At 59.3% G+C, this 27,720-nt stretch overlaps 1 protein-coding gene and 1 long non-coding RNA gene across 3 annotated transcripts in view; one reads left to right on the top strand and one right to left on the bottom strand.

Annotated features, from left to right (window-relative positions):
- COL26A1 (collagen type XXVI alpha 1 chain) overlaps positions 1-25,987 on the bottom strand; it is a 96,100-nt gene extending 70,113 nt beyond the window's left edge. For both annotated transcript variants that reach the window (XM_051837976.2, XM_051837977.2), the window contains exons 1-2: positions 25,699-25,987; positions 791-913 (exon numbers count right to left, since the gene is read on the bottom strand). In XM_051837976.2, the coding sequence (XP_051693936.2) occupies positions 791-913; positions 25,699-25,859 (284 nt within the window). In that variant the 5' untranslated portion in view covers positions 25,860-25,987. The remainder of the gene's footprint in view (positions 1-790; positions 914-25,698) is intronic.
- LOC127488488 (uncharacterized) lies at positions 24,900-27,339 on the top strand. The gene is made up of 3 exons (XR_007916209.2): positions 24,900-25,156; positions 26,134-26,289; positions 26,995-27,339. It is a non-coding gene; the product is annotated as an uncharacterized lncRNA (long non-coding RNA).
- The last annotated feature ends 381 nt before the right edge of the window (positions 27,340-27,720 follow it).

Below are 27,720 nucleotides of genomic sequence, written 5' to 3'. Positions count from 1 at the left end.
TCCTGCCTAGGACGGGCTGGCCCAGCCCTGCAGGGGACAGGAGCACGGGCCGGGGCTGCTGGGTGCACGCTGGTCTCTGGCAATGAAAGTGCAGCCAAGCCTGAGATGGCCCAGCCACGGTTGATGCTGTGTGTCAGTTTGGCGACACCAGCGCGCTCTTGGCATATGGCGGGGTCCAGCACAGCGAGAGGGGCGGGGCTGGGGGGGGGCTTGCGGCAGAGGTGAAGCTGATGAGAGGGGTGGGGGCAGGGCGGGGCTAGCGAGAGTGGGTGAGGACGGAGTTGCTAGGAAAGATGGGGAGGGGCTTGTGGGGGTGGGGCTAGCGATAGGATAGGGGCAGGGCTTGTGGCTCAGGGCAGAGCTAGCGGTGGGGGGCGGCTGGTGAAAAGTCAGGATGGGGCTCGTGGCAGGTGGGGCTAACAAGAAGGGTGGGGCCGGTAGGAGGGTGGCTCGGTTTCCCAGAGCATCCCAGCCGCACATTTGGTTCTGCAGCCCCCCAGGCTGCTGGTTCCCTCTTGAGCCCCACTGGGCCCTTCCGCACCCACCCAGTCCACTAGCCCACCTTGTCTGGGGTGGTCCAACCCCCGGCCCCGGCCTGTGGGAATCCCCCTCGGTGGGGGCAGGTCCCTCTCGTCCTTGGGCACACACATAGCCCCTACATCCTGTACACAGCAGGTGTGCCATAAGCCTGTACACAACCCTCATCTCCGGGCTCCAGCCCGGCCTCCCCCGGCGCTGTGCAGGGACACAGCGGGTGGGACAGAGCAGGCAGCCCACGCGCGGCCGTTACCTCACGAGGCTGGCGCAGGGCCCCGGCCAGCGGCAGCCCTGGTACACGCGCTGCACCACCGTCTCCGAGCCATTCTGCACCTGGCAGGACACGGTCCGCGTCACCGTGTGATGGCACCAGTGCCTGTGGGGACAGCAACAGCCAGGTCAGCAGAGGCGCAGGGCTTCGGTCTGGCCCAGGCATGGCTCAGCCCAAGCTCACCTCCTCCCCCTGCCCTCTCCTGCTTCCACCCACTTCCAGCCACAGGCAGCGTCTTGAAAGCCGTCCCTGTCCCTGGCACCCCCGTGCTAGATTCCGTCTCAGGCTCTGCTTCCACGGGACTCGTCTGGCATCTGCCACCAGCCCCAGGAGGAAAAACGGCAAACCGACAGCCAGTGTCCTGGGGGTGAGAGCTGTGGCCCCCAGCAGGAGACGACCGAGCTGGGAGGGGACCGAGGCCAGCCTCAGAGCAGTGAACCTGACCATGGCGGGGGGCGGGGGGTGGGGGGTGCTGTGAGCGAGCCCGGCTCTGGTTTGAACGTGAACTCCAAGTTTGTGTGTTAGAAACTTCATCCCCATTCTCGGTGGTGTCTCCAGGAGGGACCTTTGGATCAGGACGGCTCTGCTCTGGTGAGCGCATCCATCCACTTATAGATTATCCCGTTAACGAGCTATGGCTGCAGCCACTTTGGTCCTGTCACCTGTCAGCGGGTGACACCCGCTGACACCCTGCATCACCCCAGGCCCTGCAGAGTCCCGCCAGCAAGAAGCGCCCCCCATCACGCGGCCCCTCGGCCGTGAACCTCCCAGCCGCGAGGACCCTGAGCTGAATACCTCTTTATCCTTTAGGAAGCGGGCAGGCAGTTATAGCAACAGGAAACAAAGACCGCCCCTTGGGTCAGATCAGCCCTCCCCAGCAGGACATGGGTCTGCCAATTTACTGAGCAGAAGCAAGTGAGGTCATGGATGGAGTCCCAGTTCCCTACCCTGGGGTCAGACCTCTCACATGGCCCCCATGTGAGCCAGCAGTGGGGTCAGCCCATGAGGCTGCCGGGAGGCAGACTGCTGCTCAGCCGAAGAGGCACCTGCTCCCGGGCAGAGCTGGCCGTGGGTGCACTGAGCTGCCCACGGCAGCTGTCATGGGTGTCCCGTCCTGGAAGGAGTGGGCAGGGGCAGGGTTCACACTGGGTAGGGGCAGAAGATTAAAGAGAGCCATTGAGCATTGTGGCTCAGCAGGTTAATTAAGCCACCGCTGGCAATGCTAGCAGCCTGTTAGACTGCCATTTAAGTCCTGACTGCTCCACTTTCCAATCCAGCTTCCTGCTAATGCACCTGGGAAAACAGCAGAAGACGGCCCAAGTGCTTGGGCCCCTGTACCCATGTGGGAGACTTGGATGGAGTTCCAGGCTTCTGGCTTTGCCTGGCCCAGCCCTGGCTGATACAGCCATGTGAGGAGTGAACCAGCATATGGAAGCTCACTTGCTCTCTTTCTCTCTCTCTCCTCCTTCTCGTCATTGTTCTGTGTTTCGAAGAAATAACCACGAGTAAAGCAACTTTAATATAAAAAAGAGAGAGAGAGATGCAGGAGGATCTTGGGGACTCACCTTATTGGCAAAGAAGTGAAAGAAGTAAAAGTGTTTCAGTGAGAAGGGAACCTGGACAGAACGGGGTTCCCAGAGCACCTGCTGGTGCCAGGACAGGGGAGCAGGGCTGGAAGCTGAACCCCAGGCGCGTCCAAGGACAGCCCAAGAGGACTTCTCCTCAGTCTATCTGCCATGCTGGAGCACTGGGTACAAACTGAGCCACTCCATGGACCAGCTCACCACCTCCCTGACAAAGTATCCCTGTAGGGTCAGCGTCATGGCACAGCAGGCAAAGCCGCCGCCTGCAACACCCATGTGATCACCAGTTCAAGTCCCGGCTGCCCCACTTCCAATCCCTCTCCCTGCTAATACGCCGGGGAAGGTAGAAGATGATGGCCCAAGTGCTTGGGTCCCTGCACCCATGGGGCTCCTGGCTTCAGTCTGGTCCAACCATGGCTCTTGTGGGCATCTGGGGAGTGAATCATCTGATGGACGATCTGCCCCCCCCCTAATAAATGAAAATATATAAATGTTTTCATAACAAATTGTTTAGAAAGAAGGGGCAGCCCTTCAAAGCTCCTGGGGCTGGAGCTGAGCCGAGAGCATCTCCCGTCCTGGGAGGCAGGGAGCTGCGCTGTGTTCAGGTTTCCTGTGGACTTGCAGGGAGAATTCCAAAGACTTTGTACCCCACAGGGTCCTGGGAATCTTGGTCCTGGGAATCATGCCCCAGCCCCGTGTCGCAGAGGAGAGCACCGAGGGCCAGAGAAGGGGAGGAAGGGCCCGAGGTGGCACAGCGAGCTGGTGACAGAGCCGGGAGCAAAGCCAGGGCTCCTGTTTCCAATTTCCTCTCTTCCTCCGGCAATCAACAGGGAGACTGGTTCCCAATGCTCAATCCAGAAAGGGGGTGGGGGGTTGGGGGGGCTGATAAGAATCTGTGGAATGCGGCTGCTCCGGGGCTGGCTGTGGACTTTGACATTGGATATCCAGCCCCTGCCACTGCGGGGATGGGGATGGCATGGACCCCAGTCCTGGGGCCTCCAGGCAGCACAGCCCCACTGGTCCATTGCTCCCCGGGTGTAAATGTGCGGTGGCCTGTGGCACACGGCCAGCAGCTGGCCCCGGAGTCTCAACCCCAGTACCTTGATTCCCCGGGCACCAGGGAATCCAGATGGGCGGACACAGCGCGTCCCCAAGGCCTGCTCTTCCTGCCTCCCAGAGGCAGTGAGGGTTGGCAGCTCATCAAAGCCCCAGCAGGTAGGGGCAGAAACAGGAAGTAATCACACTGCGTCCAGAGACAAAGAGTGGGCTTGGAGCCCGGGCATCACTGTGTGACCCCGCGCTGGACCCATCCCACTCTCGGGCTCCTCCTCCTCCTCTTCCTCTTCCCCCAGCCTCCTCTTCCTTTTGTTTTGCTTTTTTTTTTCCCTAGGATTTTTTATTTATTTATTTATTTGAAAGGCACAGTGACAAAGAGAGGGAGAAACAGAGAAAGACAGAGAAATCCGCTGGTCCCCCGAATGGCCTCAATGGCCGGAGCTGGGCCAGGCCAAAGCCAGGAGCCAGGAATTCCATCCGGGTCTCCCATGTAGGCGGAAGGGCACCAAGCACTTCCGCCCACCATCTTCCAGGCGCATCAGCGGGACCCGGATCAGAAGCAAAGCAACAAGTGCTCCAGTATGGGCTAAGCCCACTGCACCACAACGCTGCCTCCTCCTCCTCCTTCTCCCCTTCCTCCTCCTCACCCGCCCCCCTCCCCGGCAGCAGACCTGGAGCTAGGGGAAACCATCACGTGCTGTCACACAGAGCAGACAGCTGAGCCCACGGCATCTTCGTCCCATCCATCCCTCCAGGGCCAGGCTTCCCTGCCCCCGGGTCTCCAGGAACCAGGGAAAGCCTTGCCCCTCCACCCTCGCTGGACGACAGGTGGCCTCCCAGGTCCGCAAAGTTGTCCCCAAGGCTGGGACTTGGGTGGGTACGGCGTCCAGCCAGAGGGACGCAGATGGAACACACAAGCAGTGTCCTGCCACCACCATAGGGGCGACACCCTGGCTTCCCATCCCTCCTGCCCCCGGCCCAGGGCTGGCAAGGGGTACACGTCACTGACAGCACACATGAGCTGCTCAGCTCAGTAGCTGAGATCTGGAACCAACCCGGATGTCCATCAACCGACGACTGGATAAAGAAAATGTGGTGTACGTGCCCAGTGGAATACTACTCAGCCCTAAAAACAATGAGATCCTGTTTTTCACATCAAAATGCCTGCAATCAGAGATCATCACGCTTGGCGAAATAAGCCACATCACATGTTTTCCCTGGTCTGGGTAACTAATACACCGAGTACCAAAGAAATGCAATTTGTAGGAGCAAAACGGACATTCTGAGATGTGACCATTTGTTTATAGCTCTGGTCTGTTCCCCCGAGCAACAGTGCCTTTTCCACTTACTACTTCTCAAATTCTGTATCTAGTGGACGGTTAAGCTTGTGCTTACAAAGTGAATTGAAAGCGTGCCATTGTCGAAATTAGAAGGAAAACAGGAAGGAGAAGAAAGGGTGGGAAGGATCTTTAAGCTCTTTATTTTTGGGTGGAATTTTTATTTATTTATTCATTTGAGAGGTAGAGCTACAGACAGTGAGAGGGAGAGACAGAGAGAAGGGTCTGGCTGCAATGGCCGGAGCTGCGCAGATCTGAAGCCAGGAACCAGGAGCTTCTTACTGGTCTCCCACGCAGGTGCAGGGGCCCAAGGACTTGGACCATCTTCTACTGATTTCCCAGGCCATAGCAGAGAGCTAGATTGGAAGAGGAGCAGCCGGGACTACAGCCAGCGCCCCTATGGGATGCCAGCGCTGCAGGTGGAGGATTAACCTACTGCGCCACGCCGCCAGCCCCATCTTAGCTCTTAAAACTGTATATGGAGGGGGTCTGCGCTGCAGCAGTCGAAGATGGCCCCAGTGCTTGGGCCCCTGAACCCACACGGGGGACCTGGAAGAAGCTCCTGGCTTTTGGGAATGAACCAGAGATTTGGAGACCTCTCTCTCTGCATCTACCTCTCTGTAACTCTGCCCTTCAAATAAATAAATAAATCTTTTTTTTTTTTTTTTGACAGGCAGAGTGGACAGTGAGAGAGAGAGAGACAGAGAGAAAGGTCTTCCTTTGCCGTTGGTTCACCCTCCAATGGCAGCCACGGCCGGTGCACTGCGCTGATCCAAAGCCAGGAGCCAGGTGCTTCTCCTGGTCTCCCCTGCAGGTGCAGGGCCCAAGTACTTGGGCCATCCTCCACTGCACTCCTGGCCACAGCAGAGAGCTGGCCTGGAAGAGGAGCAACCAGGACAGAATCCAGCACCCCAACCGGGACTAGAACCCGGTGTGCCGGTGCTGCAGGCGGAGGATTAGCCTAGTGAGCCGCGGCACCAGCCATAAATAAATCTTTTAAAAAAACCAGGAAACTGGACATGAGGTATATGCAACTCTTTGTACTGGTTCCCAACCTTTGTTTTGTAAATTTAAAAATATTCTGAAATAAATCGTTTAAGGAAACACTGCTAAAATAAATTAAAGCAAGGTTATTGAAAAAAAGAATGAAGCATGGGCGGGGGCCCAGGAGGGACTGAGCCCACTCAGGGCTGCCCCCAGCCGGCGGTGCCCTGGGACCCAACCCTGCCCGCTCTCTGTGTTCCTTCAGAAACATGGGCCCTGCCCACCCCCCAGGCTGAGCTGGGCCGGCCCCACCTGAGCCAGGTTCCAGAAGGTTTTCTCCAGCTGCCCCCACGAGCCCACTGACACCCCCGGCTTCCCGCCCAGCGGCCTGGCCGCAGCCCACTGGAGAAATCGGAGCTGCCTGCCGGGGTCTCTTTGTTCTCCCCGTTGATTAAAGGCAGATGTGCCGGCAGCGCAAGGTGGCAGCACCCACCATCCCCTCACCTTTCCCTGCAGACATCACGGGGGTCGACCACAAGAAAGGCCCGGAACGCCGCGGGGGGTGTGGTGGGGGGGATGGCAGCTCCCACCCCCAGCCTGGGGCGAGCCCTGCTCCCAGCGCTGATTAAAGGGCTTTCCACCCCAGGGACCCCGCCGCCGCCACCGCCGCCGTGGGTTCCCCCGGAGCGTCTTCCGCAGCCAGGGCCATCCCAGGACAGAGCGCAGCTGCCTGATGTGGTGCCACTTGTCTGTGGGTTTCGCCAGGGGATCAAAAACAGAAAAAATTAGATCCGTCGTGAGCTGCGGAGTGCTCTGAACCAGGCCGCCCCAAACATCACACATGAAAAGGCTGAAACGCGGTGCCTGGCCGTTCTCCTTTTAGAAGGATTTCTTTTAATCAGACGTGGGGTTAGAATTCCTGGAGGTAATGTTCTCTACCCCCCACGGTGTCCCCACCACCCCAGGACCTCACAGCAGGACGCTGGGAGCCCTGTGACAGCGAGACCGCCAAACTGCTCTGCAGGGACAGAACCTTCCAGGCCGGCGCTGCGGCTCAACGGGCTAATCCTCCGCCTGCGGCGCCGGCACACCGGGCTCTAGTCCCGGTCGGGGCGCCGGATTCTGTCCCAGTTGCCCCTCTTCCAGGCCAGCTCTCTGCTGTGGCCCGGGAGTGCAGTGGAGGATGGCCCAAGTCCTTGGGCCCTGCACCCCATGGAGACCAGGAGAAGCACCTGGTTCCTGGCTTCGGATCAGCATGGTGCACTGGCTGCGGCGGCCATTGGAGGGTGAACCAATGGCAAAGGAAGACCTTTCTCTCTCTCTCTCACTGTCCACTCTGCCTGTCAAAAAAAAAAAAAAAAACCTTCCAGCAACAGCCAAGCAGCCCCCAAGGTCCCTGGCTGCTTGATCCTGCAAGTCAGGACCAGGACACTGCACCCATTCTACAGATGAAGGGAGTGCCCCAGAGAGAGGCCCCGCTCTGCCAGTTTCCCTCTGCTACTTTAACAATACCACCAACTTAGAGATTAGAAAGTGTTGTGGCACAGTGGGTTAAACAGCCACCTGCCGCCGTCCCACTTCCAATCCAGATCCCGCCTGGGAAAGTGGCAGAACAAGGCCCAAGTGCTTGGGCCCCTGCACCCACGTGGGAGACCAGGATGGAGTTCCAGGCTCCTGGCTTCTGCCTGGCCCAGCCCTGGCTGTCACAGGCATTTGGGGGAGTGAACCAGCAGATGGAAGATCTCTCCCTCTAGCTCTGCTTTACAAATAAATAAGTAAATCTTTAAGAGAAAAAAGAAAGAAAAAGGAAACATATAATCTGTCATAGATTTAAAAGAGGCAATCCTTAAATTGTGTGTAGCAGAAGCACACCCACCCCCCACCTGTCTGAGGTCCATGTGGGTTCACCCTGGCTACGTAGTGGCCGCTCCACTGGCCCAGATCTGCATCTAAGCTTGCTTCCAGGTCAGCAACACTCAAAGCCAGGTCCACACGGGACCCTGTGTGTCCCCCTTGCTCCCGGCTTATGTCAGCCCTAGCAAAGCAGGCCAGACTTGTCTTGTTCTAGGGACATCTGCCTGGGGTCTCCCGCCTCCCTCATCACCCCTGACTCCCAAACTCATCAACCCAGAGCCCACAGCCCAACCCCCTCCTTTGCCAGGCACTTTCAAGCCAACATCCACCTGCCCTACTCCCTGCAGGCCTGATGCTCGACGGACTAGGGACACCTTCTGCACCCCAGAACCTGGTGCAAGGCTCAAGGCGGCCAGTCCGATGCCTGCTTGCCCTGCCTCGCCTGCTTCTCCCTGTCTCGGTGTGGCCCTGCCCACCCTGGGAGCCACGGCAGTCATCTTGGATCCAGTGGCCGTTCCAATCCCTTGCTGTGGCTACCTGGCCACTCCGTGCAGCCAGGACGAATTCACGGCTCCGACAAAACCCTTAGGGAGCATTAACGAGAACCAGAATCCCTCATCAACCCCAGCTCAAAGGGGGTAACCGACCCCCTCGACTCACGGGCACACACAAACTGTTGCCAACCAGGGCACGCCTGCGTGTGCGTGTGTGTGCTCACATCCGCCCCGGCTCTGTCCCCCCAGCAGGCTGCTGTCTGCAGAGCCAGGCCTCCTGCCGGCCTCAGGACAGAGGCTTCCGTTAGCAGGTCGGGCAGGGGCAAAGGGCAGGGGCGGAGAGGAGACCCGAGGCTGGGAACCTGGCTCCTGGTGCAGCCGGGAAGCCACTGGGGGAGGAGGGAGGGACTCGGCCAGCAGAGGAGCGGTTCCTGATCCCCGAGACCGCCCTCCTGAGACATTTCCGGAGCAGCCTCCCCTTTCCACCCACTCCCACTTCAAAGGGATTCCCGCCCCCACCCCGCTAAAGCTGGTGGCCTCTGTGGCTTTGTCAAAGCGGCTCTGGAGAGCTGCCCTGGCGGAAGACGGTGCAGCCAGGACCTCCCCACTGCGGCCGGACCTGCTCCAGAGGAGAGGCCGCAGTCTCAGTTTCCCAGGAGACTTTGGACCAAGCTCGCACTCCCGTGTGCACTTTTATGTGCACCCATGGCTGCGCTGAGGTTTGCAGCCCAGATGCTGTGAGGCATTGCTCCTGGTGCACGTCTGACCCGGGGGAGCTCCGACAGCACGGGGCAGCTGCCTCTGGCCACCCTGCAGTTCACAGCACCCAGTAGGTCCACAGTGCATGTGAACCTGAACTCCCTACACTCAGGGGTGGGGAGAAAGCCCCCTCTCTCCATCTTCCCAGGTGGTCTCCCTTCTCTTCCCCTCCAGAGGTCTTGTTCATGCAACCCTTCCTGAGTTAGCACAACTAACAATGCTGGTTGAAATATCAAGTGATGGGACCAGCACTGTGGTGCAGCGGGTTAAAGCCCTGGCCTGAAGCGCCGGCATCCCATATGGGTGCCGGTTCTAGTCCCGGCTGCTCCACTTCCCATTCAGCTCTCTGCTATGGCCTGGGAAAGCAGTGGAAGATGGCCCAAGTCCTTGGGCCCCTGCACCCATGTGGGAGACCTTGAAGAAGCTCCTGGCTCCTGGTTCCTGGCTTCAGGTCAGTGCAGCTCCAGCCATTGCGGCTATCTGGGGAGTGAACCAGCAGATGGAAGACCTCTCTCTCTCTCTGTCTCTACCTCTCTCTGTAACTCTTTCAAATAAATAAAATAAATCTAAGAAAAAAGAAATATCAAGTGAAAAGTACATATTATTTAGTGTATTGCGAAGTTGGGGGATTCTTAAGAACCAGAAGCTAACAGATGGTATGAATTCAAGTCCCGGCCTCCTGCACACTCCCCCCTTTCTTAGAAAGCTACTGGAGGGTCTGCTCCATCACCATGAGAGCGTAAACAAGAAACAGTGGAATGAGAGTCCGACACCACGGGGAGGCTTGAGGCGCAGTAAATCTTCAGAACCTCCGTGAGGGAGAATCCAAAATTGTTGGTCTCACCCTCGGCCAGTCCAGACCGCAGCAGACAGAAGCTCAGGGAACAACGCTGCGAAACTGGAGGACAAAGGAGAGGGCTAAGGATCATCCCCCTTGGGGCTGGCACTGTGGCGCAGTGGGTAAAGCCACAACCTGCAGTGCCGGCATCCCATATGGGCGCCAGTTTGAGACCCAGCTTTTCCACTTCCAATCCAGCTCTCTGCTATGGCCTGGGAAAGCAGTGGAAGATGGCCCAAGTCCTTGGGCCCCTGCACTCATGTGGGAGACCCGGAAGAAGCTCCTGGTTCCTGGCTTTGGATCAGCGCAGCTCTGGCTGTTGCTGCCATCTGGGGAGTGAACCAGCAGATGGATGATCTCTCTCTCTCTCTCTCTCTCTCTCTCCCTCTCCCTCTCCCTCTGCCTCTCTATAACTCTGCCTTTCAAATAAATAAATAACCTTGAAAAGAAAAGAACAGAACAGGGGCAGCTGGGACTTGAACAGGTGCCCATATGAGATGCTGGTGTCGTAGGCGGTAGCTTTAGCTGCTGCACCCCAACACCAGCCCACAGACTGCTCCTGCGTAGCGTTCACCACTGACACCTACTGCGGCCTCTGCCCCTCGTGCGGCTTTGCTCAAGGCTTTGTGATGCCAGAGCCCCTGTGGGTTCATGCATTCTCCTCTGCGAGACTGACAACCGGGACTCTTGTTTAAACATTATTTATATATTTATTTTTATTTGAGAGGCAGGGTCCCCATGCACTTATTCACTCCCTAAATGCTCACAACAGCCAGGGCTGCAGCCAGCAAAGCCAGGAACCTGAAGTTCAATCCAGGGGCCCCCGCGGCACGGACCATCACCTGCGGCCTCCCAGGGTGTGCGCTAGCAGGACACTGGCATCAGAGGCAGAGTCACAGCTCGAATCCGCACGTTCCAGTGTGGCGTGCAGGCACCCCAGGCAGCATCCCAGCCACTGTGCCGGACGCCCGCTCCGTAGTGGTCCTTTCTAAATCATTGTGTAGCCCTGGCGGCCAACATGGTCCCTGGTAAATCACAGGACTAAATATCCCCAGAAGGCATGGAGAGCCCCTCCCTGGAGACCTCTGGACAAATGTGTTCAATGCAAAAGGCAGGCCCCAAGGCTAAATACACTGACCTTCCTCCTTTTTTTTTTTTTTTTTTGACAGGCAGAGTGGACAGTGAGAGAGAGAGACAGAGAGGAAGGTCTTCCTTTGCCGTTGGTTCACCCTCCAATGGCCGCCGCGGCCGGCGCGCTGCGGCCGGCACACCGCGCTGATCCGATGGCAGGAGCCAGGAGCCAGGTGCTTTTCCTGGTCTCCCATGGGGTGCAGGGCCCAAGCACCTGGGCCATCCTCCACTGCACTCCCTGGCCACAGCAGAGGGCTGGCCTGGAAGAGGGGCAACCGGGACAGAATCCGGTGCCCCAACCGGGACTAGAACCCGGTGTGCCGGCGCCGCTAGGCGGAGGATTAGCCTAGTGAGCCGCGGCGCCGGCCTGACCTTCCTCCTTAATACGCATGCTCTCAACTCCGCACAAGTGATCAACGCATAAGCACACAGCAAAGAGCAAAAGGAAACAGCCCCAGCCGGCGCCGCGGCTCACTAAGCTAATCCTCCGCCTGCAGTGCCGGTACCCCGGGTTCTAGTCCCGGATGGGGTGCCGGGTTCTAGTCCCAGTTGCTCCTTTCCAGTCCAGCTCTCTGCTGTGGCCCAGGAGGGCAGCGGAGGATGGCCCAAGTGCTTGGGCCCTGCACCTGCATGGGAGACCAGGAGGAAGCACCTGGCTCCTGGCTTCAGATCGGCACAGCGCCGGCTGTAGCGGCCATTTTGGGGGTGAACCAACAGAAGGAAAACCTTACTCTCTGTTTCTCTCTCTCACTGTCTAACTCTGCCTGTCCAAAAAGAAAAAGACCTCTATGTAAAACCTCAAAAGCCTTCAATTCTACGGAAGAAAACATGGAGAGAAACGTTATGATTGGATTTGGTGATGACTGCGCCGACCAGGGAAGAAAACCACAGCTAAATCGGATGACATCCGTATCTAAAACTTCTGGGCAGCTCACAAACATGGGAGAAAAACGCTACGTCTGATAAAGAGGCCAGCGTCCAGAACAAGGCAGGAGCTTGTACAGCAGTAAACACAGACACACACACACAATTTTAAAGGGGGAAAGCACTTAACAGGCACCCAAGAGATCCAAGGACAAACGCCCAGCACCGCTGATCAACAGGGAGGTGCACCCAACACCACGATGCGGCAGCACCTCACGCCCGGCAGGCTGGCTGCTCCCAACAGAAAAATAATAAAATAAAAAATAGCACCGGAGATGACAAGCACTGGTAAAGGCGTGGAGAAACTGGTGGCCGACGCGCTGCTGGTGGGAAGGTAAAACGCTGACTTCCCAAAGACTAAAGATAGAATTCCCCGAGCTGGGCATCGTGGAGTAGCCACCTGCAGTGCCAGCATCCCATACGGCCGCTGGTTTGACTCTTGGCTGCTCCACTTCCGATCCAGCTCCCTGCTAATGCGCCCAGGAAGGCAGCAGAAGATGGTCCAAGTGCCTGGGCCCCTGCACCCACGTGGGAGACCTGGATGGGGTTCTGGGCTCCTGGCTTTGGCCTAGCCCAGCCCTAGGCATTGCAGCCATTTGGAGAGTGAACCAATAAACAGAAGATCTCTCCCCACCCCCATCTCTGTCTTTGGAACAAAAAAAAATAGATCCTTAAAATGGGGGGGGGGGGTCCTCTGGTGTATCGGGTGAAGCTGCCGCCTGCGGTGCCGGCATCCTGTGTGGGTGCCGGTTTGAGTCCCGGCTTTTCCACTTCCAATCCAGCTCTCTGCTGTGGCCTGGGAAAGCAGTGGAAGATGGCCCAAGTCCTGCACCTGCGTGGGAGACCCGGAAGAAGCTCCTGGCTCCAGGCTTTGGATCAACATAGCTCCGGCCATTGAGGCCAATCAGGGAGTGAACCCGCGGATAGAAGACCTCTCTCTCTCTCTCTCTCTCTCTCTCTCTGCCTCTCCTTCTCTCTCTGTGTAACTCTGACTTTCAAATAAATAAATAAATCTTTTTTTTTAAAAAAAAAAGCTAGATGTTATGTATCTCTGACCGCATTTAAAAATGTTTACAAAATGCCACAATCAATGATTGATTTCTTTCTACTTTTCCAGACTCCCTGTAATAAATATAATAAGAACAGGGGGATTAACTGTTTTTAAAAAAGGAAATAGGTGGATCCCCTTTCACCTGGACACCTGTGCTGGCCCCAGGAGCCTGAGCCGGGCCGCCCCTGCTTCCCGCAGCTCTGTCTACCTGACACCGACATTTGGTTTCCATTCCCAGCTTCTCACATCCTTCTTAGAGGCCAGATTGGTCTCAGGTCCAGCGGAAACAGAGCGGCTCTCAGGAGGGTCGGCTTGCGTCCCCGCAGGGGTGCATTTGGCCTACAGGTGGGCGGGCGGGAAGGGGGTCTGCTCAGCCACCCTTGGCGCCCGGGAGCCCATCCACCCTGCAGGGCTGCCCACCCCCTGCAGCAGGGCAGACATACTTCCCGACACTCCTCGCGGCTCCCCACGGGCATGGCTCGCCCCGTTTCTAATCCCGGGCAGATCCTGTTTCCGAAGTGGAGGTGCCGTCCCCATGTGCAGCTGTCCCCAGCGCCAGCCCAGCAGACAGACAACTCGCAGCACCAGCCGCTCCCTGACAAGGCCCCTGCTCATGCAACAGGCTGGGTCCTCACGCAGCGTCAGGCAGGAGCCCCCAGGCTGGGGCGCTCCGGGTTTGAGCTCAACTGCAGCCTCCTGTGTAACGTGAACCTCGTTTGCAGCCTGGGAAGTCAACACAGGGGTGCCCCGGGGGTCTGGTTGGAGCTAAATCCTGAGGGTGCCCGGTACTCAGCCCTGGGGTACCAGTCGGAGCAGACGAAGCCATCTAGGATGGGGTCCTGACCCTACGGGTGTGCAGCCCAGTGACAGAGCAAATACACACAACAGGAACAAAGCAGACCAGACCAGGAGACACACAACCCCGAAGAGCAAGGCCAAGTCCAGGGTGACACACAGCCCTGATCAAGACAGTGCATTCGATGCTCCCACAGCCCCAGGAACTGGCTGCAAGGAGTCCCATTTCACAGATGAGCAAGCTGAGGCAAAGTAAATATAACTTGCCTATGGCCAGAAAGGGAGCCAAGTTTGTCCGACTTGATAGTGCCAAGAGGGGACTGGCGTTGTGGCGTAGCGCACTAAGCTTACGCCAGCATCCCATATGGGCGCCAATTCGAGTCCTGGCTGCTCTACTTCCCATCCAGCTCTCTGCTATGGCCTGGGAAAGCAGTAGAAGATGGCCCAAGTGCTTGGGCCCCTGCACCCGCATGGGAGACCTGGAAGAAGCTCCTGGCTCCTGGCTTCAGATTGACTCAGCTCCAGCCATTGCAGCCATTTAGGGAGTGAGCCAGTGGATGAAGACCTTTCTCTGTCTCTCCAACTCTCTGTCTATAAATCTACCTCTCAAATAAATTATTTAAGAATCTTTAAAAAAAAAAAAAGTGCCGAGAGATTAGTCTGTGTTTGCAGATGTCTGGGCCGTCCACCCACCCACAGCCGGCAAACAGACACCCACCCAGCATGAACCCCCCCTTAGTGTTGTCATCTATTTATTTGTGGCTCTCTATCGGCAGATGCTGGGGACACAGTGACAATCAAGAGTCCCCAAGGCTCCCTTGCTCAGAGGCCCGAAGGTCCCAGACAGTCATGACTGTACCCCAGGCACTCAGCCCTAGCCCTACCTGTGACTCCCTCCCAACTGCACCAACAGGTGCAGGGGAGTCAGGGCCAGCCCCAGCCCTGGAGAGACAATGGACACCACCACCGGGACTGAAATCCCACTAGCACCAGCCTCCTGATGGCCTCCCACCCTGAGGCTCGGGAGGGGCTCCGCTAAGTGGGTTGCCCACATGCAGGCCCTGCAGCAGGAATAAACATGAAGTTAAAAGGTAGCAGGCGGTGAGCAGGAAACCAAGACAGGCCAGGAGCAGTCAGGCAGGGTGTGGACAGAGCTCCCTCCAGGCCGCTCCTGCCACCCCGGCCGCCTCCCCAGGCAGGCCCAGAGCTCTTGCATGAAGGGTGTGGGGGTCTGAGCTAACGGCCACAGAACGAGAGACCGGCGAAGGCTGGCAAATCCCGCAGCAGCCCAGAGTCACGTGACTCCCAGCATCAGAGTCCAGGCAGCCCGAGACGTTCCCGGAGCCCAGGAATCAGCCTCCTGTTACCTGTTTGCTTCATTTCTCTAATGAGGCACCATGTTCACAAAGAGGGGGCGGGCTGCAGGCGCCCAGGCCCTCGGCAGGAGACACGGGGTGGGGGAAGCTGGGGGAGACACTCCTGTGCCCTCCGGGGCTCCTGGGGTTTCCTGGCTGTTGCCTGCCTGGGGCTCACCCTCCTTGGGAACACCCCAGCCTCAAGCCTGTTCCCGGGTCACATCCTGGAGGGACTGACTCTTGGGGCTGACCCTAGAAGCTGAGGTCCATCTTGGGGGCGGGGATGGGTCCTCACCCGTCATCCCAGGCCTGGGCAGAGTCCTGCGTGCTGAGACTGAACCCACAGCCCCCTCCCCTTTATCTTTCTCTGGCTCCCTGCAAATGACCCTGGCCAGTGCTTGCACCCTGAGCTGATCCCACACGACCGGCTTCAAAGGGAGACGCCTCCAGGAAGTCCTCCGCATTTGGCCTCATCCGCTGGGCGGGAGAACACAGTCCAGATCCTCCTCCAGACAAAACGCTGCCCAGGAAGGACTCCGCTGCAGCCACGTTTGCCTGGGAAGCCCCTCCCCGTGACCCCGTGGCCCCAGGCTTTGCAAGGCTGTGTGTTAGCACATCCTGCCACCGGGCTGCAATGCTGCAGCCAGACGCTGTCCTAAGCACCCTACAGAGGCTCTTCAGACGTTCTTAGAGGGGTGGGAGTTCGGGGCTGCAGATAAGACGCTGCGTGGGACACCCGCATCCCATATCACAGTGCCCAGGTTCAACTCTGGCTCTGTTTTAAGCATCTCGGGCTCTACCGACTGCACCAGCCGGGCTCTGCGCTGGCTCTGTGCTAAATCCCAGCTTCCTGCACCCTGGGAGGCAGTGCTGGCGGCTTAAGTGCTTGGGTCCCCGCCACCCCCATGGGAGACCTGGATGGAGCGCCTGGCTTCAGTCTGGTCCAACCCTGGCTGTCGTGGGCATTTGAGGAGTGAGTCAACAGGTGGGAGAGCTTTCTCTGTCTCCGTATCTCTCTCTCTCTCTTTTTAAAATAAATTTTAAAAGTGTAAATTGGGAGTTTCTTAAATGGAATTAAAACAGATTTATTTGGTGCAAAAATATCATAATCCATAAAATATATTTTCCATGAATTTTTGGAGGACCCGTCATATGCACAGATTTCAAAGTTTTCTGCACCAAAAGAAGTTTGCCTTTTAGTTCCGTTTTTCCACAAACACTCTGAAGCACTCTCATACAAACATTAACTCATGTACGTCCCAGGGCAATCTTACAAACGCTACGATCGCCCCATCTTACAGATGGGGAACCTGAGGCGCGGTGAGGAACAGGGCTGAGCACGCAGGGCTCCTCTCTCTCCCTCTCTAGGGGGACAGCTCCAGGCTCTGTTAAGGACCAACTCCCACACTTCTCCTCCTCCTCGGGCCCACTGGCACGTGGGAAAGGCTGCTCCGGGCAGCCGACAGCACGGCCAGCTCCACCCTACACCCAGACCATCCTGAGACTACGGAGCCCAAGCCTCCCGTCTACAAGGATTACGGAACTAACCTGGCCTGACTCCAGCTCATAGCCCGGTGGGCTCTGTCATTTACAAATAAAGATTTGAAAGGCAGAGTGACAGAGAGAGGGAGAGAGACAGGGACAGAGAGATCTTCCATGTGCTGGTTCAATCCCCAAATGCCACAACAGCCAGGGCCAGGCCAGGCCAAAGCCAGGAGCCTGGAACTCCATCCAAGTCTCCCACGTGCGTGCAGGGGTCCAAACACTTGGGCCATCTTCTGCTGCTTTCCCAGGCGCATTAGCAGGGAGCTGGAGCAGCGGGGATTCGAACCTGACCGGTGCAGGTAGCGGCTTAACTCCCTGTGCCACAGCCGCCCCAAGTTGATCTCTTCCAGGTCTCCAAAGAAAAGCACCCCGGGCCTCATTTCTGGACGACAGCAAGGCTGGGACCCCTGGATGACTGGGGGTGGAGGAGGGGGGCGTGTGCACACCTCCACGTGATGGACTGCAGGGTCCCCGGGGCGCCGTGTGCACACATTCCCGAAAATCCTCTCGCCCTCCCCTCCCCCACCCCAGGCGCACTTGGGCAGGGTCCAGCTCCGTGCGCTCTCCGGGCGGGCGGCAATGAAGCGGCGGCCCAGCTCGAGCCTGGAGAAGCCAGGAGCCGTGTTCCTGTGGCCCACTGCCCCTTGGAGGCGAGAAGTCACCGCCTCCATGGGTCCTTCGAGAAGCGGCTCCCGGAGACTGGATGAGGACCGTGCGCCAGGATCCGTTGGAACCGCGGGCTCAGAGCTGGGGGCCACAGCCTCGGTTCCCCGCAACGAAGAGGCCGATGCGTGCGCTTATCCATCCGCCCGTCCCTTTGTTCATTGATGCACTCAACAAACATCCGTTGAGTGCCTCCTATGTGTGAATCCAGGGCGAGGTGGCAGAATATGGGTGTGAAGACTTCACAGCGGGGCCCTCTGTCCACAGGGCTGACGCCCACAGCATCTGCGGACTGAACCCCGATCGGTGGCCAAAAAGAATTTCATCTACACCGAACACGGACACGCCCCTCCCAGCCACACCACCGACCGTCTGTCTGCCGACGCGGCGCTGCCCGTGTCTGAGGCTGGACGCGTGGGCACGTTCTGTGCCGACACAAGGGGCTTGCTCATCCGCGGGCGTTGGCAGCCAGTCCCCCGCCCATACAGAGGAAGGGGTGCTGTCTTACGGGGGGTGTGAGCTTTGCTGCGTTTTGCAAGAGGAGAAAATGCTGCAGAGATGTTGCAGTGTTCCAAGGGAGCAAAGCAGCAGGCTCGGGGCCAGCCTGGGTCTGCAACCCAGGTCCCCGCCTAGCCCTGGCCCAGCAGCCCCGGCCAGCTCCGCGTCCTCTTCTCCCCCTGCTCCGTCCGCGGCCCTTACCCTGCTTCTGTCCCTGCTGCCCACCTCCAGGACTCCGAAACTGGCTCCTTCCTCTGCCAGCCTCCCCTGACCGGCAGAGCTGGCACGGGCCTGGCCGTGACCACGCCAAGACCCTAAGGGTCAAGCTCCCTAAGGCATCAGGAAAAGGGCCCACGTTCAGCTCCAGAGGCCCAGGCTGTCCCCGCCAGGCCACGCCCCCGGCCCAGCCATTCCAAAGCCAACCCCACTACCCACATACGCCAGGCCCTCCCCCCCCCCCCCACAGCGGACCGCGTGCCTCCAACAATCCTGCTCACCCTACAGGACTCACCCCCAACAGCAACTCCTCCAGGAAGTCCTCAGGGTTTAGCCTCATCCACCAGGCTGGCACCTCCCATTCTAACAAACTGCTCCCCCAGACGAGGCCTCAGGGGCCTCCTACTTTTGTGGAGCCCAAATAAAGTGTTTCCTGCGCCCTTTTCTAAGAACCTCATTCATTCCATAACTACAAAGCAAACGCAGCCCCATCTCACAGATGAGAAGGGTGAGGCACAGAGACTCCCAGACAAGCCCTTGCTCACGCATACCACGCTTGTCTCATGGCCAATGCCACGCATGCCCATGGCTCTGTCTTCCCCTGGGAGGTTGGAGCTGCGATGTTTTCATCATAAAGAAATGTTCAATGCACTTACCCCACGCGTGAGAAGACACCACCTGAGACACCCGCATCCCATTATCACAAAGCCTGGGTTCAGGGCCGGCGCCGCGGCTCACTAGGCTAATCCTCCGCCTAGCGGCGCCGGCACACCGGGTTCTAGTCCCGGTTGGGGCGCCGGATTCTGTCCCGGTTGCCCTTCTTCCAGGCCAGCCCTCTGCTGTGGCCAGGGAGTGCAGTGGAGGATGGCCCAGGTGCTTGGGCCCTGCACCCCATGGGAGACCAGGAAAAGCACCTGGCTCCTGGCTCCTGCCATCGGATCAGCGCGGTGCGCCGGCCGCAGCGCGCCGGCCGCGGCGGCCATTGGAGGGTGAACCAGCGGCAAAGGAAGACCTTTCTCTCTGTCTCTCTCTCTCACTGTCCACTCTGCCTGTCAAAAATAAAAAAAAAAAAAACAAAAAAAAAAAAAACAAAGCCTGGGTTCAGGTCCTGGCTCTGCTCCCAATTCCAGTTCCCTCCTAATGCATCCTGGGAGGCAGCGGATGATGGTTCAAGAACTTGTGTCCTGGCCGGCGCCACGGCTCACCAGGCTAATCCTCCGCCTGCGGTGCTGGCACACCGGGTTCTAGTCCCGGTCGGGGCACCGGATTCTGTCCCGGTTGCTCCTCTTCCAGTCCAGCTCTCTGCTGTGGCCCAGGAGGGCAGTGGAGGATGGCCCAAGTGCTTGGGCCCTGCACCCGCATGGGAGACCAGGAGAAGCACCTGGCTCCTGGCTTCAGATTGGTGCAGCGCACTGGCCACAGTGTGCCAGCCGTAGCGGCCATTTGGGGGGTGAACCAATGGAAAAAGGAAGACCTTTCTCCCTCTCTCTCTCTCTCTCTCTCTCTCACTGTCTAACTCTGCCTGTCAAAAAAAAAAAAAAAAAAATTAAAATCCAGGGACCGGTGTTCGCTGGCATCCCTGTATGAATCCCGGCTGCTCCACTACCCATCCTGCTCCCTGCTGATGCACCTGGGAAAGCAGTGGAGGACGGCCCAAGTGCCTGGGCCCCTGCACCCACGTGGGAGACCCAGATGATGGAGTTCCAGGCTCCAGCCCCAGCTGTTGCAACCGCTTAGGGTGTGAACCAGTGGATGGAAGACTCTCTCTCTCCCTCTCTCTCTCTCTCTCTCTCTCTATATATATATATATATATCCTGTATCTATGACCTAGATGGAATACAACAAACAAGGCTTCCACGTGGCCACAGCCAGCATTGTTCTGGGGAACTGGTTTCCGACGTGTGTGCCTGCACACGTGCCGGCCTCATGTTCCAGGCACTGAGAGAAGTCCCCAGAGTCCCCACGCTCGGGGCTGCCCTCCCAAGGCCACCCACGTAGAGAGGACACCCGCAGAGGCCACGAAAGCACACAGCCCCAGGCCCCAGCCACGCGTGGGTCTGCACATCCAAGTCTGCTTTTTAGTGTTCGAGAGAGAGAGAGCTCTAGATCTGCTGGCCCAATCCTCAGATGCCCACCCTGGCCAAGGCTGGGCCTGGACGGGAACCAGGAGCCCGAAACTCCATGCCGGTCTCCCACCTGAATGGCAACTTGGGCATCACCACAGCGGGCCAGGATCTACAGGTGCAGGAAGCGGAAGTCAGGAGGCGGAGCCGGGTGGAGCGCGCAGGTGACGTAACTGCTCCGTCAAAGGTCCGGTTCCCGCAGCGCCCCAGTTTCCCCCGATGAGCCCTGCCATTTAGGGGATCCGTACCTAGAGCCGCACCTGCAGCGTGACAGCAAGCCCTGCTGAACAACATGGGAGGCCCTCGTTCAAAACCTGGAGAGTGGGCCGGCTCCGTGGCGCATCCCACAGGGGCGCCAGTTCAAGTCCCAGCTGTTCCACTTCCGATCCAGCTCCCTGCTAATGTGCCTGGGAAAGCAGCGGAGGACCGGGCACCCACGCAGGAGACCCAGATGAAGCTCCCGGCTCCTGGCTTTGGCCTAGCTCAGTATTGGCTGTTGCAGCCGTGGGAGGAATGAACCAGTGGATGGAAGCTCTCGCTCTCGCTCTCTCCCTCCCTTTCTTCCCCCAAATCTTAAAAACAAAACAAAAAACAGAAGGCTGCCATTAAAAGTACTGAGACATAAGTCTTTTCCCCCTTCTCCTGTGGTTTCTCCCTCTCAGTGTGGTTCCCAGCCAGGAGCAGGGAATTCAAGCCAGGTGTCTCCCCTTCCCCAGGATACCCCCACAAGGGGCAGGGGTGGGGGGAGGGTCACTAGAAGTCCCTGGGTCACCCCCACCCCCGCTGCCTCCCAGGGTGCACAGTAGCAGGAACTGGATGGGAGGCAGAGTGAGATCTGAAACCAAGGCACTGGGAGGCAGGTTTCCCATCACCACACCCACCCCATCAAGTTCTAAACACACCCCGGGACTGCAGCAGGTGCATACCAATCCCAGCCCTCCCTGCACCCACACACGGCCACAGCCAGAGGTAGGGCAGGGCCGGAGAGGTGGAGGAGCAGGAGGGTGGAGGGAGAGAGGCTGAGAATTCCCCCCACCCCTGGGCAGGAGGCCCCACACAGGAGGTGGGCATCACCCAGGCTGGCACCAAGCCCCCCCAAGGATGCCTCAACGTCCTCCCCTCCCCCCACCGCCACCGGCACCACCAAATGCCACCCCCAAAACACAAAAGTGAGGCTAAGAATTGTGAGGATTTCCTGACGATGTCATTTCCAGGCACAGGAACCCGGGAGCCGTGTTGGAAAGGGGGGAGACAGACAAGGAGGGAGGGTGGCGGGGAGAAGGCGAGGAGGGGGAGAGGGAAGCGTGTCCTCACAGCGGGGATCAGACCCTGCCCCAGTGGAGGGACTCACCATAGGGACTCTGGATGGAACCTGCCATAGGTTCTGACCTCTGTCTCTTCCCAGGGAGGACGCCAGAGCTGGGGACAAAACGCCCCTGGCCTCTGGGAGCCGAAGCAGCCCTGGGGTCTCCCCTCGCCCATGGCTCCTGTCCCCTCCGACCAACGAGCCGGACCTGCTGAGACCACAGAGTTGTCCTCGCCGGGGACCACAGCCACAGAGAGACGTGGCCTTGGCGGGGATGGCGGAGGCCACTCGGTTCTTCCAGCATGACGGGCAGCGCTGACGGCACCTAAGCCCTGGGCTGGTTGGGAGCAGGTGGCCGATGGCCCCCAGCGAATCTGTTACCCCAAATGGAGAGCCAAAGAAGTCACCCCCTGGGGCCGTGCTGTGTGACACGTGGGTGCGGTTTACTCCATCACTTTGGGGGGGGAGGCCATTCAGCTCCCAAGGACTTGGGGTGCACGTGTCCTAGCCTCTTTTCACAGGTGACTTTACACAGAACTCCCCTTAACCTTGGACTACAGGAGCCCCTCGCCCTGGGCCTGTGCCACTCAGGCCACATCCCCCCAACAGGGCAAGAAGGTGAGGGACACCCCCCCCCAGCCCACCATCCCCTTTGTAGACCAAACACAGAGATGCTGGGGCCAGGTGGCCACTGTTAGGTGAGGGTGGGTGGCCTGGGCTGGGACGAGGGGTGAGGTGGGATCAGACCAGAAGTGAAAGGGGCGGGGCCCAGCACAAAAGCTGACAAGCCCTGGGCAGTAGGCAAGTGTCCTTGTTAAGGCGAGAGCAGACTACATACATAGATGTATGTTTTTAAAGACCTATATATATATTTTTTAATTTGAAAGGGAGAGAGAGAGAAAGAGAGAGAGAGACTCCCATATGAGTGCCAGTTTGAGTGCCAGCTGCTCCACCTCTGATCCAGCCCCCTGCTAACATGCCTGGGAAAGCAGCTGAAGATGGCCCAAGTGCCTGAGCCCCTGCACCCACGTGGGAGGCCCCAGGAGAAGCTCCTGGCTCCTGGCTTCGGCCTGGCCCAGCCCTGGCCATTGCAGCCAATTGAGGAGTGAACCAGCCAATGGAAGGTCTCTCTGTGTGTCTCTCCCTCTCTCTGTAACTTTGCCTCTTAAATAAATCTTAAACAAGCAAACAAAAAAGACATGCCTGCAGCTCTTCCACTCTCCCTTGGAGAGGGGAACGTCCCCACTTCTGTGGACAGCTTTGTCCCCTCCAGCTGGAAGATGCGTGGCAGGGACAGGGCTTGGGGTTCCTGCTCCAGTTCCCACGCCTGGACCACTCAGTGCCATCTGGTCCCCTCCGAGGATGGATACGGAGGGGCGGGGGAGACAGCAGCTGGAACCCCTGGTGAGCATCTGCCGGGGCCAGGGGCAGTTGCCGACTTTAGTTTCTCAAATGCCTTCTCTGGCTTGGGGCAGTAGACAGGGAGAATAGCGTGGGGCCGGCCTGTGCCACCCGCCCAGGCGGGCAGCCCTGCATTCCCTACAACTCTGCGGCTGGCAGAAATCATTAGCAGCCCAGATGCAAAGCTGCGAAATCCCGCTGGCAATCGGGGGCCTGTTCCTGGAGCCAAAGTGGCTTCCACAGAGGGGTCCTGGGCTTCTAACAGGGGAGACCCCAACAGAGCACCCCTGGGTAAGGCAAGCTACCCACCCCCCGGAGAGTGGGTACAGGCAGGCGGCGTGTGCACACTCAGACCCCAAGGAGACACGACGCACAGCCATGGGGTCCCCTTGGAGCTGACGCTGCCACCAGCCCCAGGCTCTAGGCTCCCAGGATGAGGGCTACCTGTGACTGACAGCTCAGGAGACACAGAAAGTTGTAACTAACGGTTGTGCGGGTTTTGGAACTCTGGGGAGCAGGCCACGCCCCCTGGACACCTCCAGAAGGAATCCGTTTTCCACACGGTCCTCACATCCTCCCAGCTCCCAGCCCGGTAGGAGGTGTTCCAGAAGATTCCCACATCTGTCTGAGCCTCTTTTTTATGTCTGAACCCTGGGAGGTCCTTGCCATCCCAAACCCCAGGGAACCCGCAACACCCCGCCAGCCACCCCGACACTCGTGGACTTGACCTCCGTGTGGAGTCTTTATTCTCTCTTCCTGCACTTTTTAATCACAAAAGTTACCCAGGCAGACAAGACGCAAGCAGGCAGTGGACAACAGGGTACATTTGTTCCTTGGTATCCATGGAGGGTGGGTTCCAGGACGCACCCCCCCAGCCCACAAACCCCCATGGAGTTCAGAATCGGAGGATGGAAGCCGGCCTTGTGGCACAGAGGGTTAAGCCGTGGCATGCGACGCCGTCATCCCACATCAGAGTCCCAGTCCAAGTCCTGGCTGCTCCGCTTCCGATCCAGCTCCCTGCTAATGCGCCTGGGAAAGCATCGGAAGGTGCTCGGGCCCCTGCACCCACGTGGGAGAGCCGGATGGAGCTCTGGGCTCTTGGCTTCCGCCTGGCCCAGCCCCAGCCATTGTGGCCATTTGGGGAGCAAACCAGTGGATGGGTGACCTCTCTCTTTCTCTCTATTTCTCTACCACTCTGCCTTTCAAAAAAAATAATGCTTATAAAACCCAAGATTCTCAAAGGCCTCATATTAAATGGTGCCGGGTTTACCCTGGAGGTACGCACACCGTGTGTAGACTCAATCATCTTGAGACAGCTTGAAGTACCAAAGACAACACAAACAGCTCTGCACTGCACTGTTCAGGGAACAATGAGGCGAAAACCCAGTCCGTGCCTGCTCAGTACAGGTGCAAAATTTTTTTTTCTCCAGAGTTGATTGCACCGGCAGATCTGGAGCCCTCGGGGGGGGGGGGGGGGGAGTGCGGGGTGGGGGGCGGCGTTAGTGAGCATTCCCTGCAACCTCCTAGCCCAGCCGCAAGCCTCTCTGTGCAGCCACCTGCTGAAAAAGACTCCCTAAAAACTCCGTTCCAGGCATTCACACACCCAGGGGCGCTCTCCCTGCTCGATGTTCCTCAATAAGATGGCGCTGCACCTGCTGCCCTGTGGCTCTTCTCCCGTGGTGCCCGTGGCCACGGTGTTGGTTAGGGCCGATAACTATTTCCAAACAAAGCCAGGGAGAGAGAATCGCACACCAGATTTTTCCAGACAGGTTATTATTATTATTATTTTATCCCTGTCTCCTTCCCTCAAGGCAGCGCCTGGGACGGGCCCCTCAGCCTGCAAGAGACGCCCGGTTCGGAGGAGGGCGGCCCCGGGCGCGAAGCTGCGGTGCGGAGCTGCCACTGACGGGACCGCACCCTCTCTGGGCCTAGGTTTCCGCCATCAGTGGCAGTTCCATAACCCTGGGATGGGATTAAGGAGCCATGGAGTGGAGACGGTGGGGGGAGCACAAGGGATGCGTCGGCCCGCGAGTCGAGCTGCCTGCGTCCCGGTTGCCATTAAATGCGGGAGCTCCAGTTCAAGCGAGTCGCCGCAGCGCTGATTGGCTTCTGGCTGGGGGCGGGGGGTTCCAGGGTGGGCTTAGGAGACCCAGCGCAGACCTTCCCGGCAGCAGCCAGGGCGCCCCCTGGCGGCGATGGAGGGAGCGGCCGCCCACGCGCCCCCGGCTCCTCCGCCGACCTGCGGCGGCCTCGCGGCCCGGGCTGGCTGGGGACCGGCAGCCGAGGCCCTCCTGCGGCCCCAGCGCCCAAGGGATGCACAGAATCGCCCCTCCGCTGTCTCCGGGTGGCCCCAGGGAGAGGCGCCCGAGCCGGCCCCCCACGGCCTCGCACCCCCGGGGAACCTGCGGCGCAGCACAAAGCCGCCGCGGCGCAGGTGAGCTCGGCGCAGCCACGTGAGCCGGGGACCGAGCGGCGGGCGCCCCCGCCGCACGCCCGAGCCCTTGCACTGGGCGCCCGCAGTCCGGAGCGCGAAACTCGGGAAAGCAGAGAAAGAAAGGAAGATAGAGTGGGCGCGGCCGAGACTCCTGCAGCCCGGGCCCCACCCTCAGACCCCCGCCCTGCACCCCCAAACTCCGCTGTCCCGCGTTCCAGGCATCCGAGGTCCCCAAAGGTCTCCGCCTCCGGTGCCGGTTCCAGCCGCCCCGGGTCCCCTACCCTGCGCCCCCAGCTCCCGCCGGCCCCGGTTCCAGCCGCCCCGGGTCCCGCGCCCCGGGGTTTCTGCGCCCCCAGCTCCCGCCGGCCCCGGTTCCAGCCGCCCCGGGTCCCGCGCCCCGCGCCCCCAGCTCCCGTCGGCCCCGGTTCCAGCCGCCCCGGGTCCCGCGCCCCGCGCCCCCAGCTCCCGCCGGCCCCGGTTCCAGCCGCCCCGGGTCCCCATCCCGGGCCTCCGGGCCCCGCCGCCCCGAGCCCCCCACTCACCGGCGGCTCGCGTAGCCGCTGCCGGGGGAGCCGGCGCCAGGCTCGGGGTAGCCGTGCGGCTGCTTCAGGGCTGCGGCCGGGAAGGGGTAGAGGAAGCCGGTGGCCAGCGCCGACCCGCAGAGGCAACAGCACGCCCAGGGCAGGAGCAGAGCCAGCTTCATCCTGACCCGGGGACGACGAGCGCGCCGGCGGCCGGACCGAACCCGCGGCCGCGGCCCGGAGCAGCGGGGAGGGTCTGCGGGGCGCCCACGCCTCTCCGACACCGCCTTTTCAGCCTCGGCGGCGAGGTGGGCTCTGCGCCGTCAAAGGGGGCGTGGGGCTTCCTCCTTAACCCTCGGCGGCCCGGGGCCGGCGGGACGGCGGTGGCCCGAGCCAAGCCTTCCCGCCCGGGGGTCCCTGGGGCTGAATCCCCACCGTGCCGTCCCCATTTCCCAGAGGCTGAAACTGAGGCTCCAACAAAGTGAAAGCCGGGAGCTGGGATCTGTGCTCCTGATGAGGACGCCTGATGGGCCTGAATGCGCGGGTTCGAGTCCCAGCCCCGGATTCCAGCTCCTTGCTAATACCCGTTCTGGCGGGCGGCAGCAGCAGCAGGTGATGGCCCGAGGGCTGGAGCCCCTGCCACCCTGGGTCCCCAGGGGGGGTACGTGGGCCACCTGGATGGGGTTGCAGGTCCTGGCTTTGGGCTGGCCCGCTGGGACCATTTGGGAATGAGCCAATGGATAGGAGTGTTCTCTTTCTCTCTCCCTCCCTGTCAAATGCAAAAATACAAAAATAAATGAAGTTTTACAACATTACGCTAGAAAAACCGCATGGTGCCCACTCCCCTTCATGCCATAGGGAGCCGGCTGCAGCTTCCCTAGGATCTTCTTCCCCTTCCATGCCCACCCTATCAGCTGTCTCCTGGGGAGAGGCCCCGAGCTCAGGAGGCACAGGTGGGACCTGGGCTCCATCCCCCGCTCGGCTCCCCAGCCTTTAAGCGCAGCCTGTCCTCCTGGTCCCAAAGGCATCCCGAGGGCTGAGGGGGCCCTGAGGCCGGCACTGGGCCAGCCGAGGGTGGAGAGATGTGGTCTGTAAATTGCCTGCCAAAGGACTGGGGCAGTACGTGGCCATGGAGCACAGCCTGGGGTGGGGAGTGTGGTGGGCACAGACCCCCTCCTGACTGGGGCCCACCTGTGTCCCTGGCCCAGCAGGTACCCGTATGGACGAGTCTAGGAGGGGTGGGTATTGTGGGGCAGTGGGTCAAGCTGCTGTTTGGGATGCCCAGATCCCATAGGAGAGTGTGGGTTCGATTCCTAGGTCCCGCTCACCAGTGGATAAACAAGCAGAGTTCACAGGAACTTGGAGTGAGGGGGCAGCGTTGTGGTGCAGCAGGTTACGCCACTGCATTCCATATTGGAGGGAGCCACAGTTCAAATCCCGGCTGTTCCGCTCCAGTTCAGCTCCCTGCTAATACACATGGGAAAGCAGCAGAAGATGGCCCGAGTGCTTGGGCCCCTGCACCCGCGTGGGAGACCCAGGGGGAGCTCCAGGCTCCTGGCTTCAGCCTGGCCCAGCCCTGGCTATTTCGGCTATCCGAGGAAGTGAACCTGCGGCTGAAAGAACTCTTTCTCCTTGTCTCTCCTCTCTCTGCCACTTCGCCTTTCAAATACATAAAATAAATCTTTAAAAAAAAAAAAAGAAACGAGACTCTAGGTTTAATTAGGTGCGAAAGATGTTGCAGTTCATGCCCAGGTTTGCACGACGCACAGTTTTCCTGGACTTATTGAAGACTCTTTGTATGCATGGACTTCAAACGATTTTGCACCAAAATCAGCAGCATTTCGTTCAGCTTTCTAGAAGCTTCCTGGACTCCCCTTGTACATATCCCAAGAGATCACAGGCAGCACGCTGTCCCCTCTCCCCCTGAGCCACAGCTCCCATTCCCTCCAGTCCCTCGACTCCCGACTGCTTTGAACCTGAAATTTCCACACTTCCCAGCAAGGAGAACCTGGCTTCCTTCCTCTCGCCTTCCATTCTTCCCTG

This window comes from Oryctolagus cuniculus, chromosome 19, assembly GCF_964237555.1.
Source record: "Oryctolagus cuniculus chromosome 19, mOryCun1.1, whole genome shotgun sequence".
NCBI classification, from domain to species: Eukaryota; Metazoa; Chordata; class Mammalia; order Lagomorpha; family Leporidae; genus Oryctolagus; species Oryctolagus cuniculus.
The sequence above is the reverse complement of the archived record's forward strand: the minus strand, read 5'-3'. Positions and strand labels throughout refer to the sequence as shown.